General features: G+C 39.8%; 1 protein-coding gene across 1 annotated transcript; it reads left to right on the plus strand.

The window, feature by feature from the left end:
• Positions 1-355: 355 nt before the first annotated feature.
• On the plus strand, positions 356-16,283 carry ift81 (intraflagellar transport 81 homolog). The gene is made up of 18 exons (XM_020093586.2): positions 356-788; positions 928-1,031; positions 1,176-1,356; positions 1,448-1,537; positions 2,827-2,892; positions 3,194-3,304; positions 3,588-3,672; positions 4,200-4,363; positions 4,464-4,559; positions 4,907-5,053; positions 9,211-9,360; positions 10,497-10,625; positions 12,224-12,313; positions 13,111-13,197; positions 13,342-13,413; positions 13,662-13,747; positions 13,988-14,033; positions 15,482-16,283. Exons 1-18 carry the CDS (start codon positions 645-647, stop codon positions 15,662-15,664), a joined length of 2,031 nt encoding a protein of 676 aa, XP_019949145.1. The 5' UTR covers positions 356-644; the 3' UTR covers positions 15,665-16,283.
• Positions 16,284-17,157: the final 874 nt, after the last annotated feature.

Below are 17,157 nucleotides of genomic sequence, written 5' to 3' on the forward strand. Positions count from 1 at the left end.
CCAAACCTGTTTGTTGAATTTATTCGATCTTAAAGCACACTTTTAAGATTGTTTTTACCTTTGTGGTAAAAAAAAAGATTAAAAACCTGTTAGGCATATATCAGCATTTCAAAACTTGTATTGGTATTGATGTATTCTTAAAGACAAAATAACACAACAAACTTAAAAAATAAATAAATAGAGATAAAGCAGTATTAATAAGTCAATTTGCAAATGTCTTTTCTTTTCATTCTTCTATCTGTTGATATGGGGCTTAGCTTTGAAATATAAGAATATAAGAATAAAAAGCCAATCGTCTGTCTGTGGCGCTGAAACTACGCAGTTTACGTCACTTCCTGTAAGCGACCAATAAGCCACGCCCTCTTGGTTTCCATGGGGCTATTGACAACAATTGTGCTCTGTGTGCTAGCTAGCTAGCTAGCGGCTAACGACTGATAAACCGACGTAATACTTGCTTCTGGAAATGTATCGTAACCATCGGAAATAGCTGCTTGCTGACGTCACCACTAAGCAGAATGAATCGGTCTTCAGAAGCTTTCTTTACGGGTTTGTAAAGTAAGTCCGTCGACGACAGAAAGCTAACTCACCGTTAGCTGGTTACTACAGCGAAGAAGAGGACGAAGAGCCACCACAGCATCACCAAGATGAGTGAGCAGTTGAAGTTCATCGTTGAGCAGCTCAACAAAGAACCATTCAAGAAAAACTTCAACCTCATCACGTTTGACTGTCTGGAACCGATGCAGCTGCTGCAGGTTTTAAACGATGTCCTGGCTGAAATAGACCCGAAGGTGAACAGCTAACTTTTGGCTTCAACAAGTGAAGCTACTGTCGTCACAGGGATCGTCAGTGTTAATGTGTAATATGTGATATTCATGAATGAATTGGTGATAGGTGACATCATTTACTACTGCTGTTGTTGTTGTTTAGCAATCCATAGATATACGTGAGGAAATGCCTGAACAGACTGTGAAGAGAATGTGTGCTCTGCTGGGGATGATGAAGTACAGACCTCCTGGCAACTTCTCTGATGTGTAAGTAACTTCAGCCTATTTCGCATGCTGCCGTTGCCTGGTATGTACACATGTACAACTCTCGCAAAGAAAAAGTGAGGCGCTTCTTGTTTGTAGTGTTGTAACATATTTCCATGACACACTGCCTCGGCCCCCCTCCTGCAGGAGCGCCTTCAGACAGGGTCTGGTCACTGGCAGCAAACCTGTGGTCCACCCCATCCTCCACTGGCTGCTACAGAAGGTCCCAGAGCTGAAGAAGAGGGCTTACCTGGCTCGCTATCTCTTCAAACTGGAGGTGCCTGCAGAGTTTTTGCAGGACGATGTCATCAATGACACATATCACCAGGTTGGTCAGCATATTACAGATACAGTTGCCATGTCATTGCCACTTGCCTAAAAGACATAAGAGGATATACTTTCATGTTGTCTGTTCACAGTATGAAGAGCTGGTTGAAGGATTTAAGACATATCACAAGGAGTGTGAACAACTCAGGACTTCAGGCTTCTCCACAGCAGAAATCAGAAAGGTAAACAAACCAGTCAATAACCCTTTACAATCTTTGTTTGAATTATAAGCTTCCCCAATATAAAACTAGAGATGATCCAATACCATTGATCCATTCACAATACCCAGACTTTGCGTATCAGCCGATACTGAGTACTGATCCAATACCAATGCATTTAAAAAAATAACAACATATACAACACTACAATGTAAGTTAGCAGATGTAATTTCAATGACTGTAACACACTGTCTACTGTGACAAGAACATCTATTATATGTGCTATATGTGAGAGCAAATTGCATTATATGTGCCTTGTTGTGTTGTCTTGTATTGTTTGTCTGTAAAATGAACAAAATTCTTAATAAATATATGTTTAAAAAAAAAAAAACATATACAACACTACAAATCCTGTATGTAAGTGATCATTGCCATCATTGTTGTATGGACTGACTCAGGTTAAACCCTAAAAAAAATACATACAGAGAATGGAACTTCTTTCATTACTTAGTTTGACAGTCATAATGTAAAATCAGAAGTCATAACCAATTTATCAATCAGTGTTAAAGTGCAGCCACAGTATATTAAAATAAAAGACCATTTAAGTTTTAAAAAGTGCAGTAACCATATAAAACAGTGCAACTACAACTTCACAACAACAACAAATGTAGGAATGAATAAAAACTAGCCCCCCCCCCTAAAACTGGAATCTTTCATATGATGCACGTCACTGTTTCACTTGTGTGACCAAATTGCTGACATTTTCACTAGATCTGGCTAATGCAACATTACTGGCAAACACTTCTTCTCTGCTCTAAAAACAGTACTTGCCAGTGGCAGTATAGCATAACTGCTGTTTTGGATCGGTGCAGTAGGAGTGAGTTTTGCAAAAGAAAATTGTAGTTGTATCTGGTTTACAGACATTGTATTGAATCCTTACATAGATTTACCTACTCAACAATGGCTGACCTGGCCTTTTCAGCAGCTTCTGAGGATTTTCAGATGATTTTCAGATGCAACACTATTGAAAATTCACTGGTTCTGATTTTTAAAGTTCTCTAGGATTAAACTAGATATATTTGGAGTTTTTAATACTTATCAGGCAAACAAAACAAGTGATGTGAATAAGTCAATACTTTTTTGTGAGAAACTAATTAAAAATTAAGTTCATCATTACAATATTTGGAACTCACAGCACTTCTTGACATGATTTTGTTCAGTTGTGATAACTAATGTTTCTATGATGCTGAAAAATACTTCCTTATCTGAGTTGATACAGTCTCTGAGATGATCCATCTGTTCTTTGATAACAGGATATTGGTGCAATGGAGGAAGAAAAGGACCAACTAATTAAACGTGTGGAGAGGCTGAAGAAGAGGGTAAGACAGATTGTTGTGGGAGGCCCCGTCACTCTTGTAATGCTTGGAAGGCTTTTGGATTCACTGAGGAATGAAAACATGACCTCAGACATATATTACCAGCTCCTCTAATAGACCTGACAAGTTGAAGGGCCGTCTTAACACAGCTATGTAATGTAATGAGGTGTTGATTTAATGGGTCTTTACTTACAGGCCCCTGTCAAAAGGTGAAACCTGACTCTGTTAGAGGTGCTTGGTTATTTCTGCTCAGCATATGTAACCAGCAATTTAACGTTATCACATTAATGTGTTGATCCACTAGGTGGAGTCAGTGTCCAACCACCAGCGGATGCTGGACCAAGCCAGACAGCTGCGAGTGGAGAATGAGAGAGAGGAGTCACTGACACACCAGAAGCTAGAACAGAAGAACCAAGTAAGTGCTGGTGATTAATGGTGGTTGTCATCACATTTGTTCCCCTTGGTTTTACACAGACACCATAGATAAGCCAACAGTTTGATGCCTGCTGTGCTCTGGAAGACTGAAAAGAAAAATGAACATGGTCTTGAGAAGAACTACATTGTTAGAATAGATGAAAAGATCAGCGTTATAATCCAGAAAATTATCAGTAATGAACTGTCGTTAGCTGCAGCCCTAATGCTGTTGTTGTTTTTTTTATATATTACCTGTGCTAGTATTTATTTTTGTTTGCGTGCAGTTGTTCCAGACAGAGCAGAGGCTGCAGAGATCACAGCAGCAGTTGAAGGATTTGCAACAGGCTGCAGCAGATGCCAATCCAGAGAGTGAGTACCCGGGTCCTGCTGTTGTCTCTGCAGGACACAGCTGGACGGGAGGTTCAAGGACGCAGCGTTAGAGGCTCTCTCAGCTAATAGGCTTTCATCTGTTGAGACCCTCTAATTACACTGATCTTTGAAGTGCTATCATACAGCTTATGTGATGTTGGAATTGTCTCCTTTTGCTCTCCTCTGGTATTGGCCGCTTTAGCCGCATGAGAGATTTACACATTTGCAGTTTCTAAAATGACCTTTGCAACGCAGACTGAGGTGGAGCTACACAATTAGTCGCTTATCACCATTATTGTATGTGTGTGCCCAAATAAGAGCTTTGAATACAGCAGTCCTTCACTATAACCACTTGCCATTCAACAATTAAATTATTAAAAGACTATTTCAAAATCAGTACATTTTACACTAGATTTTAGTGATGTCTTTTTCCATATCTTCAGTGATGATCAGCTTGAATCAAGTAATCAGTTGATAGGATTAACACTACGCTCAAAATTCTTTATTAAAATCTCAGTCTCTTTTAGGTTTAATGAAGAGGCTTGAAGAGGAGATCAAGATCAACTCCTACATGGTCTCTGAGAAACTCCCCAAAGAGCTGGAGCGTATGAGGCACACGGTGCAGTACCTTCAGAAGGTGGCAACAGAGCCTGCCATGGGCCAGGCTGACCTCCAGAACCTGGAGGACAAGGTCGGGAGCAGGATGTGGTGTCATGTCTATCTGCTTTCATATGTTGACAAATTCCTGATGTGTTCGGTCTCTGAGTGATCTTTAATTTACACTTCTACAGATTAAAGAAGTCGATTCCCAGATAAATCAGCTGATCGAGAAGAGGATGATGAGAAATGACCCCATGGATGACAAACTGACCCTTTTCAGGCAACAGGTGCTGATTGTATTGAATTTCTGTAAAAAGACAGTGCATGTGATGTAGTAGATTATTTGTTTGCTAACACAACACAGGGATAGTTAGTTATATATTAATAAGGTAAAGGTAGTTTGTTAGAATTCTTGATGATGAACTACCAGGGCTAAGAGGATGTGAATCCTTATGTCATGGAGATATGAGGGGAATATGAGGCAATCCAGGTGCCCTCTATTTACAACCTGATGTTTCTTTGCCTATCTCTGCCCTCATAACATTCCCTGTCCTCAGTTGCATTTAGGTTTAAAGTCGCTCAGCAGAAACTTTTCTGTCGTGTTTGTATATTTAATGTACCACGACTCTTGCAGGCATCCATCATCATTCGTAGGAAGGAGTCGAAGGCAGAGGAGCTTCAGGAAGCGAGGGAGGAGTTGGCTGCAGCAGAGAGGGAGCTGAGGCAGAGGGGAAGCCAGGCACAAGTATCAGAGGGGGAGGAGGTCATCCGGGGTGATGAGGTACACTGTTGGAAATGCTTCTTACTGTCACTCAATATCAGCTAAATGTGAATTTCTTAAGAGTCATGTTGATGTTACTGTATTTATTTGCCTACTTGATTCCTGCTGAGAACTCAACTGACAGTAGCCAAGAAAATAAACATTTCCTGCATGTTTATCTTTTTTGTTGTGTGTTGTAACAGCTCACATCGCCTACAGAGACTCCAGCTTTATCTAAGTGCACACGAGTAGATCTGCAAACTGTAGAAAACACAAGAGGCTATTTCTGTTCTTATCCAAACACGGACGGGCTCACTGTCTAATGTTACTTATCCCTTTTCCCTGCTCTCCCTCACATTCCCATGCAGAGCCAGAAATAGAACACAACAGAGAATATCCAGAACAAGGAACTGCATTGGACAAAGTGGCTGAAACTCAGCCTTTTCCCTAATCTTATGTATAAGCCGTTTCCCTAATTCAAGTCAGCTGGACACATAAAACAGACTTGGAGCCTAAAACTTTTGTCTTTATTTATATCCTATGATGAGGATGCACTCCCGCTTTCAGACACATGGCACGGTGAGCCACTGTCACGTTGACAAACCTAACTGAACTACTGAAAAAAACACATCACAATACAGTTGCACATAAGTCAGAAGGCCTTAAGCAAGCGCCTCTTCTTTTTACAGTGCATACATTAAGCTCACGGTCAAAGCATCAGCTATAAACAGTTCTGCATTAGCAGAGGGATGCTGATAGAGATGGAGGCTGTGCTGTGACTGTATGCACCGTGTGGATGAGAGTTTTTATAGCCTGGTGTTTGATGCACCTAGATATCCATGAGGTGAGAGCTGGAGAGACAACATGTGTGAAATTACAACAGCTCTCCCTCCTCCGCCCTGTGATCTGTGGGTCCCCTATCAATCCCTGTGGAAGGCACATGTGTCGTACCCACAGGTTGTTCCAGGAGGGGTGTTTCAGTGCAGATCCTGACCTCTGACCTGCATATATAAAATAACAATATCACAAACATTTAGGATACTGACAGTATAATTTAGCATCAGTAAACTGGTGCCACATTAATCTGAGATAATAATAAAATTAATTAAAATTATTAGTTTGTGGAAATGTGCTCATTTGATGTTTTGTAGAGATTCAGATTTAGAGTTAGAAAAGATTGATACCAGCCTGGACAAACAACTGAGAAAAGTGGGAAAATGCCCAGGACCCCAGATCTGAGAGGCCCCAAAAGTCCCTGGTTCACTGTATGATTCTATTTATTGAAAATATATCTTGTCTTATATATATACACATATATATATTGCAGCAGTCATTCATAGAAAGAAAATGTAGTTTTAAAACAGTACTCATTTTTGTTTATATCATAGTCATCATGTCACATTGTACATGAACTGGAACTTGGAGGCGACAGGAAATGAGGGTGGTGGTTGTGGCGTGGGGAGGGTCAATATGGACCCAGAAGAATATTGTGGCAGATCTTGTTTTGTTAGTTTTGACATAAACAGAGCCAGGATAACTGTTTCCATCTGTCCGGTCTTTATGCTAAGCTAAGATAATGGGCTGCTGGATTTAGTAATCCATATTAAGTCTTGAGAGTGGCATTGGTCTTGTCATTGGACTCTTTGTATGAAATTACATTTTGTACTATTAATACTATTCATTTACACAAGCAAGACCTTGTTTGTAGAAGATAGAGATACTCTTCTGGCCTCTATTCTGCATTTTATGTACTAACGTTGTTAGAGGTGTAATAGGGCAGTTTGTAAAACATAAATGAAAGATGGTGGCAGTCTTGCAGCAGAAACAAAATGAAAGTTGACTAATTCTGGCAAATGATAGAGTGAGTGAAATATCAGCAGGGAAGTTATTTTAAATGTGTTTATTCTTTTCAGGAAAGGAAGAGATATAAATCATCTAAGAGAGTAGGGAGAAGTAGCCAAATCTTCTTTGTTACAGGAAGAAATAAGAGGTGATGTTTAAAATGTTGTAATGTCATTTGTGGAAGAAAATCTAGCAGGCAATACCACTGGTATAAGCCTAAGACAGATAATTAGGGCCACTTACAGGGGGAAATGTCTCAGACATTGTCTATTTTAAATTATTACAACAATCAGGACATTGAAAAGCTTTTGCAAAAAACACAGACATGGAGGAAATTGCCTCTTTTGTGGAGGAGGAAACATTTGTAGTGGTTATTTTTTCTCCCTCAAAGTGTCTCTAATACTCATCAACATATATAAACCACTGTCTATGTTCAACAGTAATTTTAAGCCTGATGGGAGGGGGTTCTTTGTAGAGACAAAGAGGGCCCTTGAGACTCTACATGAACAAGTAAATGGAGAATGTTTGTCAAACAGCTTATCAGACTCCTTGGTAGTTTGGGGCCACCGGCCATAGTGGAGGTGATCACTTTATCAGAGGTATTTTCCATTCTGCAGGTTACGTGTCATCACATGCCACCTACCAACTGCAGGCTCTCTCTGAGAGGGATGACTACATCTGCTCGTCACTGGTTGGACAGTAACATAAAACCACTTTGTTAGCCAGCCTCGTCACACTGGTTAAATTTATCCCTACTCTAGTCAAGACATGAATCTGAGTTTGAGCTTTTATTTTCTTGAACTGGTTGATTCTTTAAAGGGATAGATAGCTGCTGTGTGTTCCACTTGCAGTCATCTGAAGTATCTGCTGCACCATTCATGTTTTTATTGCCTTGTCTGCAAGCGTGTGTTAGTGTCAGTGTACTGTATCTCTGAGACAGGTGTGTAATGTCCACTTTAACCGCAGTTGTTTTGCAGTCACAAAGTCGGGAACACTATGCAGTATTATTCTGCTGTGCTAATTCCTCTCTCAGCCATGTCTGCCCTTGATGTCCCAAAATACACAAAGAATAGATGTACACTCACACACACCCACCTACCCACCCACTCCCACTCACGCACTCACACACTCACATACATCAAGCTTCCTGGATCCCCAAAGGATATGAAGCACATTCTATGATTTCTGGGGCTGTTCTCTCGTGTCCATGTTCATTTATAGCTGCTCTTCATTGTGGAGAAGTTTCATTGTGTCCCAGCAGACAGTCGGGGCGGGGAGTGACTGAACATCCACTTAAAGCACTTATTCTGCCAGATGAAGCTGCTCGCTGTACATAGCTGGTCCATGAGCTGGCCGTGAACCTGAAAGGATCAAGTGACCGTGTCAGATCATAGCGTGGCCCAGAGGCCCTAATACTGGAGTCACTGTTGTATTCTAATCCCTTCCCTCCCCTGGCTCAACCCATTGTCTTCTCCTGTGGCCTTTCATAGTATTTCAGCTGTGCTGGACACTAAGTCAACAAATATAAACTTCCTATGCCTCTTTCATTGAATTTCCAACTCCAATATCTTAATTGTAGCAGCCACAAGAACATTGGTTTTACTCAATAGGTTATTCGGTCATTTTTGACCAGGGAGATGGTCTTTCAAACTTTAAAAAATAAACTGTGGATCCCACCATTTAGTTGGCAGCACTAACCATAGGTCACCTGCTCTCACAAATTCTCTATCTGTCTCATAGGGGATGGGGGAAATGGCTGAGAGTGGATTGCAGAATTGACAGGGGATAGTGTACCCCTTTATCCCCCTTCAAATCGCTTTTACTGAATCACCAGCAAAGTAAACATATTTCAGATGCAGCAAGTAGCTGTTTTTAGAGGATTAAGTCCTAAAAAGTCGTTGAACCCAGTCCAGCATCAAATGTCAGACAAAATTAGCGACTCTGTGCCAGAAGCATTTAGCAGCTAAAGAGCCAGATATTTCCCCCAGAGCTGGTGGCAACTAAAGCAGGGCCAAAAGTAATATTGGACACACAATTTTCAGCTGTCAAGAACCCAAATCCAGTAGAAAGCTTATGTTGTTAGCTCCATAACTCACAAATGTGTAAATAAGCAACTGTTTTCTAACCACTTTGTGAACTTAGTGTTGTACTTACAGCGTCCTCCCACTGCCCCCAAGATCAGTAAATGTGGCTTTAAAGACCTTTAAGTGTTTAAACAAAGAAACCATCAAATATCATTTAAAAACATCATTTAGCTTCCCTATCTCTAAACACTGAATCCAGCTTTCTTTGAATTTTAAAGTAATGATGAATTTCTCTTTCTCTGTTCCTCAAAGCTGAAACGATTGGTGGTGAAACTGCGGAGCAAGGGAACCGTGTTCAAGAAGAAACGGCAGGAAATCGCTGAGCTGAAAGCAGAATATGGAGTCCTGCAACGCACAGAGGAGATTCTCAAGCAGAGACATGAGACCGTTCAACAAAAACTGGTAACTCTTTTTTCTAACTTTCATGTAACAGAAGACAAAACCAAACAAAGACAGTGTTTAGAGCAAAACAAAGGAGTGGGTTGTACTTGAAATCGTTACGCATCCTACAGTACAAATTAAATCCTTTGAAATTACATATAACTACAAGTGTAGTCTGCCATCATATGTTGGTGAGAGCTCAGTAAATTAGCCGTGCACACATTTGTGTAATCTTATTAACACAAGCCTAAGTAATCATCATTTTCAGTCTTCGTAGCACAGAAATCCTCCTAACTCCTTTTAATGCCCTCTCTGCCCTGAGCATTCATACTGTATCCCCTCCCTGCACTCAGACTGCCATTCCAAATGTGCTGCTTTTGCTTGATCTCCCCATTCACGCACTTTGTGTTAACAATGAAGTGGCAGAAGCTTCCTGGAAATGGCTTCACACCTCTGTGCAGTCCCAGCACCTGACTTGTTGACAGGCAGTGTGACGCCGGCAGAGCTGCTATTTCTGAAGGCTCCATCTGCTGCTCCTGCTCAGTCTGCACATCCCACTACGATTTGTTAAAGCAATGAAAGTTTTCCTGCTGCTCACATCTCCAGCTGGTGATGAATCGACCCCTCTGTGCTGTGTTGTTGTAGTGTTCACTACATTGTACAAGATTTGTGTTTAAATCTGTTTTCAAGGATTTCTAATGTCACAGTTTCATGATGAAAAGCAAAGTGTTTCAATCCCCCACTGGTGGCTTGCTGCAATATAAGTCTTAAATCCCACATCCTTCCTGTTAGTGTATTTAACACGTTCAATATTTTTTTCTCAAAGATAGTTGCTGTCATATTGGGTAGTTCTTATCACACTGATGTTTGTTCAAGTACTAATTTTTCCAGGGGGTGTGAATCACTACTGCCTCCAAATGCTCTAATAGCAGTGTGAATATCTGTGGTATTTTAGCTTCATATTTGGATAGTGGGAGGAAATGTATCATCCATCTTTATATAAATGTAGCACACTGATTGATTGTTCATGTTGATGTAGATTTTTTGGGGTGATCTCTCCCAAGACAAATGAATTGTCTAATTTGTATGTGACTGTTTAATTATGTTTCTATATTTGTTCCTGTGAGTTACTGTGCATCTCTGTTGTATTTTTTAAGCAAATGGTGGAGGCTGAGAAAGGAATCTCTGGCTACAGTAATACTCAGGAGGAACTGGAGAGGGTGTCTGCTATCAAGAGCGAGCTAGACGAAAAGAAGGGCCGCACACTGGACGACATGTCTGAAATGGTGAGTATACTATGGGACCTTGGGTAAATACAGACACTGTGAGTGGCATGTTCGTCACTCAGAATAGGACTGTTATCATTAAATGTCCAGCTTTTTTCACAACAGATATTTCTACATTCTATTGGAGTGTTTTTGTGACATCAACATCAGGCAGTTACACGATCATGTGTAAACAAGTAGTAGGATGAAATGTTGACGTGAGTCTTATGGAATATTCCGTCATCAACTTTTGCAAAAATCATAATTGAATTATCTTCTTCAGAATAATAGTCTGAATATTGGTATTCGTGTAAACATAGACAGTGTCTTGACTTAATAGGACACATACATTGAAGGGAGCAATTGTTAATGTTATTAGTAGCGCCTGTGCTTTTCCTATTTTGAGGATGTCTGTTGTGGAAAAGGACTGTAGATAGTTGATGTTGACCTTATGTAGTTCCCATTTCCCAACATCAATCCATCTTCAATTTAAGAGGTCAAATTGAATTGAAAATACATACGCTGGTGTGCAGGCCATTTAATTTCAATTCTATACGTCAATTTTGGATATCTCATCTGTTCTGTACGCTGAAAAAGTAAACAATCGACATTATTCTAGTGTAGCTCATTGCTTTGTTTTTATTTATCACTCTGTCATCCTTTTGTGTCAAGACTCACTGGGAAACAGATGTAAGTGATTAGGCCGTACTCCAAACTGCAGTGAGTTTGTTTATCAGTTTGGCAGCAGGTACAGCAGGACTCCCAGTGATGGAGTCAAACGTCGCTGGCTCCAACCTGAGAGCAGACCTTTACTCTGGAAATTGGATTGGCACTGCAAAGCCATACAGATGAAATGTGTAATGATTTAACAACTTGTCACTTACTACTGTCATAATCATTGTTGTGGTTTGTAGTAAAGAACCAGAGTGACACACTTACCCTGGCTGTAAATACTTTAGTCCTTGTACTGAGAAATACGTTTCAGATTAGTCAGGTTGCACCTGCCTAGTTGATTCTGCTGCTCAACTTCATTATTTTTGCAAAATCATTGGACACAGTCACATTAGCTTCAGAGTTTAAATGTATACAAAGCAAACTAGACCATTTTATCACAGCAGCCGCACTGCTTAGCAACATTTTCACGTTCCACCAAATGAGTATTCTTTGGTTGTAACTACATTATTACATGTACTCATTCATAGCTGCATTATTACATTAGTACTCAGTATTATTACTACATGATTACTAAAGTACTCAGTATCATTACTTCATTATTACATGACTGTTCAGCAGTCATGGGATGGACCTCACCATCTTGGAAATCTGTCAGCAGAGGCTTTCACACACACACACACACACACACACACACACACACACACACACACACACACACACACACACACACACACAAACACAAACACACACACATACACAGGAACATAACTCAATATCGCCACTGTGGTAGTTCCCGTAACAGTAGTCTCCAGGACCACATTGCCAGGATCACACACAGACACGTACACACAAACACAGACTCACACAAAGTCAAAACTACATAAATACGATTTCCTCTTCATTTACATTATGACTAGTGCAGGTTTTTATTGTTTTTTTTACAGGTGAAGAAATTAAACTCCATGATAGTGGAGAAGAAGTCAGCTCTCGCTCCGATTATAAAAGAACTGAGGTCACTGAGACAGCGGTGTCAGGTGAGCTTTGCCCACATCAGCCCACTGCAAACTACTGATGCTACATGAAAATACCTGCATGAATCCTCACACCATATCAATTAGTGTTTGTGAGGAATATTAGCCCCCTATTTGAAAAGAAACGTTGCCGTGAGCAGTCAAGCAGGCACCTCATGTGCTCATAAGGACATTTAAAAATATCACATTAAAACATTGATGCTGATTTGAGGCATTTAGAATGAGGTTGACAGTCTGTGGGTCACTCATTCGATCTGAATTTAATGATATTAATGCAAGCTCCAAAATGCTATTTTACACACAGTGTATATGATGGAAGCCAGTGCAAAATGCAGTTCTTATATGTCACAAACAACAAACACATTCTCCCTGCAAAGCCAAACACAGACAATTTAATTTGAGAAAAACACGATACAATATAAATCTAAATTAAAAAACAAACTCTTTACTTGTGTGGCTTCAAGGCAGAATGATTTGCATTGTGTTTATGTGTTGTGTTGGAGTGGGTCCATTAAGAATAATTTACATAGTCCATAAATAAAATGCATGATGGGAAAGCCCCCCACACCGCAGAGCTAAAGCAGAGGATTACATTTTCCTACATGTGTTCCCAGAACGCCAGCACTACAACAGGAAGACATAAATAGACTTTTGTAAGAGCCTGTTGTAAGTTAAACTGCTCAGAATCCCAGCTGTAATTTTATGTGGATGTGAAACAGCGCGGCGAGTGTGAAAAAGGTGATTTAAGATGTGTATTCCAGTTCAACAGTGTATAATCCTGTGGATTCTGATCTTAACAGGAGATCAACCAGGAATATGAGGAAAAGAAGGTGCAATACGAAAGTTGTGCTGTTGGTCTGGAGAGCAACAGATCTAAACTGGAGCAGGTACCATTACTGTCCCACATTAGATTGAATATACTCAACAATTTAAATACATAAAACAAGTTTATCCAGCATATTTCTGTATAATGTTTTATGATTTTGCCTTACAGGCTATATGTCTTTATTCTCTTCATGTTTTTTTCACAGGAGGTGAAAGCATTGAGAGAGGAGACGGCACAAGAAGAAAACCAATATCATTATATTAATTCCATGTCAGAGGCACGTATTTTAAATAGATAGTTGCTTAAAGCAAAAACAGATATTTGTTCTATTAAAGGGGATATAATCATCCATCATTCTCACTGTCTTACAAGCCATATATGGTCAAATAAGAATTTACACTTAAAACTATGAATAGTGACTCTCTACTCACAGTGGGGGTGTAGGAGTGGGTACAGGCTTCAGCTTTTTGCAACTGACCCTGAAACACCCACAATTAACCCGATCCCAAACGCTCACCTCCACAGATCACTGAGATGCAATTACAGCGGGCGGCTGAAGAGATGAAGGCCTATGTGTCGTCAGACCCGCTAGAGAGAAAGAAGACCATCAGGTGAGCGCGTCGAGCCAGGTCCGCCAGCTGCTCGCAAAATGAGACGCCCTTTTTACCAAAGGATGCTGTTGTTACAACACAGGCAGTTTAGCTGCTTACACTTCATTCTTGCATAAAACAGAGGGAAATATGATATTCAAGATTTGCTAACAACAGTTTATTGCAAAGGCCCTGGGTGAGAGCAATATGTGAGATTGTGATGGTTTACATTTCAATTGTCTTCCTCTGCTTTTTTTGTAGAGAGACGTACATGAAGAACATTTCAGAACAGGAGTTACTGGGAAAGGTGAGAAAAATGTGACGTAGCAGATGCGATGTGTCAATATTTAGATTTATCTTTTATTCCTCAAGTACATGGTCTGAGGCTTTCGAGGGTAGACAAGGAATCTTTCAAAATGAGATGGGTGCATCTTTCAAGCCATCACTACAGATAAAAACAATAATGAGATTTTTTGAAATTAAGAAAATCTAAATACATTTTTAAAACCCTTCTACCAATCCAGGGTAATCAAGGACACAAGTTTATACGATCCACACTTAGATTGGGGCTTGTTTGGCTCAAGTGCCTTTCTTAGTGATTAATGGAGAATTCTAGTTTCCAAGCCCATCTTATACATGTCCATAAGAGGTTTTCATTTTCTTCAAAGGCTTTATGCACATTTATAATATCTGTCTGTATTTCAATAATGTAACGACTAAGAGAATTTGGCATAGGCTCCATCGTTCTGCTTTGGATCTGATGATGATAAAGTCCCTGAGTTAAAACTGTATTGATTTATTCTCTTGTCTGCCAATTCTTTCCTGGAACACTTGCAGTTCTCAATGAGTGAATTAATTATTGTTATAAAGCTTGTCAATCATGTGTCCTCTTAGAATTTAAATAGAATTTAAAGACTTCCCAGTCACTTTTTTTTTTTTTTAAATATATCAATCACTATTGGTGCAAGTATGATTATGTTGATAAGAAAGATAATTCTGATTTGTTTGGGTACTTTCTCCTCCTTGGATCACACAAATCCAAGTAAAGTAAAGAAACATCTAATATTTTCCTTCTTTTGTGCCTTTATTTATACATTTGAGTCTGTTAAGTTTTGTCAACAGTTTACCAATTGGTACTGCTCGTTCAGTCGTTACTGGCTTGGGAAGTGATGCTCCAATAACAGCCACTCTTCCAAACATCTCACGACAACTGCTTGTTTTTCTAGTCTGTAGCTGAGAGTTTCTATCTGGTTCCCAAGGGTTTGCACTGTTTCCTCTATTCACTCTCAACACTGTCTCCTGCGTTACTTATTCAATGTCCAGCTTTGGCATGTCTACAAACTTGGATATCCTGCTTAATGTCTTGCATAGAAGAGAAGAATTTTATCCTGAAAACATTTATCATTCTTCAGAAAAGATCTCATCACCTTGTTCCCTTCAGGAGTCTTCTGCTCCTAGCTGCAACATATTAGAGTCCTCATGCATCCCTCCCCTTTTTGTATGGGTATTTGTCGTTGCCATCCTGTGTATTGTCTCTTTAACTTTTCCCCTCTTTTGTGTTTGACTGTATTTTTCTGTTTATTGTGACGTTGAGGTCTTAAATACTCATATACAGGATTTAGGCTGTTTGTAGAGAGAGTATTTTCCAACACATCTTATTTGTTTACCACCATGTTGGATTCCCCCCTCTGTAGTTTGGCCTTTAAATACAATCAGTCAGCCTTACTAATCACTTCCTTCTTTTGTGGTCTCCAGAAGTTACGTGAGAAGCAGAAGATGGTGAGGGAGAGCCACGGTGCCAACATGGAGCAGATGAAGATGTGGCGGGACTTGGAGCAGCTAATGGAGTGCAAGAGGCAGTGCTTCATTCGAGCTCAGAGCCAGGCTTCTATTGGTCAGGTCATCCAGGAGGGAGGAGAGGATAGGCTGGTGTTGTAAGGACATGTCGAGGCAGGGTCAGCTAGGGTACAATCATTACAACGAGTTCAAGTTTTCCTATAAATCCTCCTATAAAATGTTGAATTACTTTTATAATATAGGGTTTTACATGTAAACCTTTAGTGGACACTATAGTAGATTCAGATAACTGGTTCGCTGTGTTCATAGGGTTCATTTTCCCTCCATCTTGTCTGATACACGCTGCGACTTTCACTTGTTGGTTTATCTTGTGTAACCAGTAACTTCTGGTGAAAACCCCCATGTAGTAGGAGGTGTTTCCAGACGAGCATTTTTACTTTGTCTGACCCACTGCAGACTCCCTTTTGACACATCTTTAAGAATACACTTTCAATCAAAGTGTTCAGAGATAACACCATACTAAGTGGTGCACTTGGGATATGGCCCCAGTCAGCTATTTTTGGAAACGATGACCATGACCTTGGACCGAATGTCTTGACTGCTTTGGAATTCACTGGAACGGTGCAGAAGAAATGATAATTTGTGTCTATTTTATGTAATTAAATAAGATTATATAATAAATCCTTGACATCCATCCAAGACATCTCTAGTTAGATATTGTGGTTTTCTATGTAGATCTAATAAATATATTTTACATTCAGTTTGATTCATGTCTCAGTACAGTAGAATACAACTTTTATTAAAGTCTTTTTTTAATTTCATGTATTTTGGAGCACATGGTGAGATAAAAGGGTTTTAAAATGGTTACGTGACAAAGAGAGTCCATTCATTCAGGCATACATACAAAGATATGTGTGATTCCACAACAAACAGCTAAAAAGATAAATACAATAAATATAATAAACTGTCATCTTTAATGCAATACTTGGCCATTCATACATTCTCTGTAGTGTTCAAGATGTATCCACATATTTCATCTAAACTGAATATAGTGAAGAACTCTTGAGACTAGCAACAAGCAACGTGACTGTACTAGAGTAAGACAATAGCTTTATAGCAATCAAATGACTGTTCTTTGAAAGCTTTACAGCAGTGTAAATCATTCATGTGTAAATCAATTTTATGTGCGAGAGAATACATTTTATTTGCTGTATAAATACCATTACCTTTTTTTCTTTTGTAGGAAAATAACTTGCCACATGCTTTGGTGCACATGGACTATGGTTTGAGTTGCCCTGTGTTTTTTCCAACAAATGTCTTCATGGATGTTTCAGGGTCCCACCGTCACTCCCACAGAAACCTAATCTGCTGCTGACAGCCGACGTTAGTGGCTCCTGTGCCAAGCGGATCAAGTGTGCATTGTAAAAGGCAGGTTGGTGTCCAACTGGACAATGCCACGATATTATTGTTACAGCACTGTGTGCTTCTTGGGGCCTCATTAAGACGTGTTAAAAGATGATGCATGCCATTCCTGTCAAACAGCTGACGTGGTGGGTGAGGGGGGGCTGACCTAGTGCCCTCACGCATCTACAGCAAATTGAATGTCTTCATAGTTACAATGCAGATGTAGTTAA

Source organism: Paralichthys olivaceus, chromosome 4 (assembly GCF_024713975.1).
Source record: "Paralichthys olivaceus isolate ysfri-2021 chromosome 4, ASM2471397v2, whole genome shotgun sequence".
NCBI lineage: Eukaryota > Metazoa > Chordata > Actinopteri > Pleuronectiformes > Paralichthyidae > Paralichthys > Paralichthys olivaceus.

What these genes read in the sequence shown, in the direction of transcription:
- ift81 (XM_020093586.2), top strand. Translation starts at nt 645, where the DNA reads ATGAGTGAGCAGTTGAAGTTCATCGTTGAGCAGCTCAACAAAGAACCA. An exon ending in TGGCTGAAATAGACCCGAAG is followed by an intron (nt 789 to 927) that starts GTGAACAGCTAA and finishes GTTGTTGTTTAG; the next exon opens with CAATCCATAGATATACGTGA. An exon ending in GAGAGAAAGAAGACCATCAG is followed by an intron (nt 13,748 to 13,987) that starts GTGAGCGCGTCG and finishes CTTTTTTTGTAG; the next exon opens with AGAGACGTACATGAAGAACA.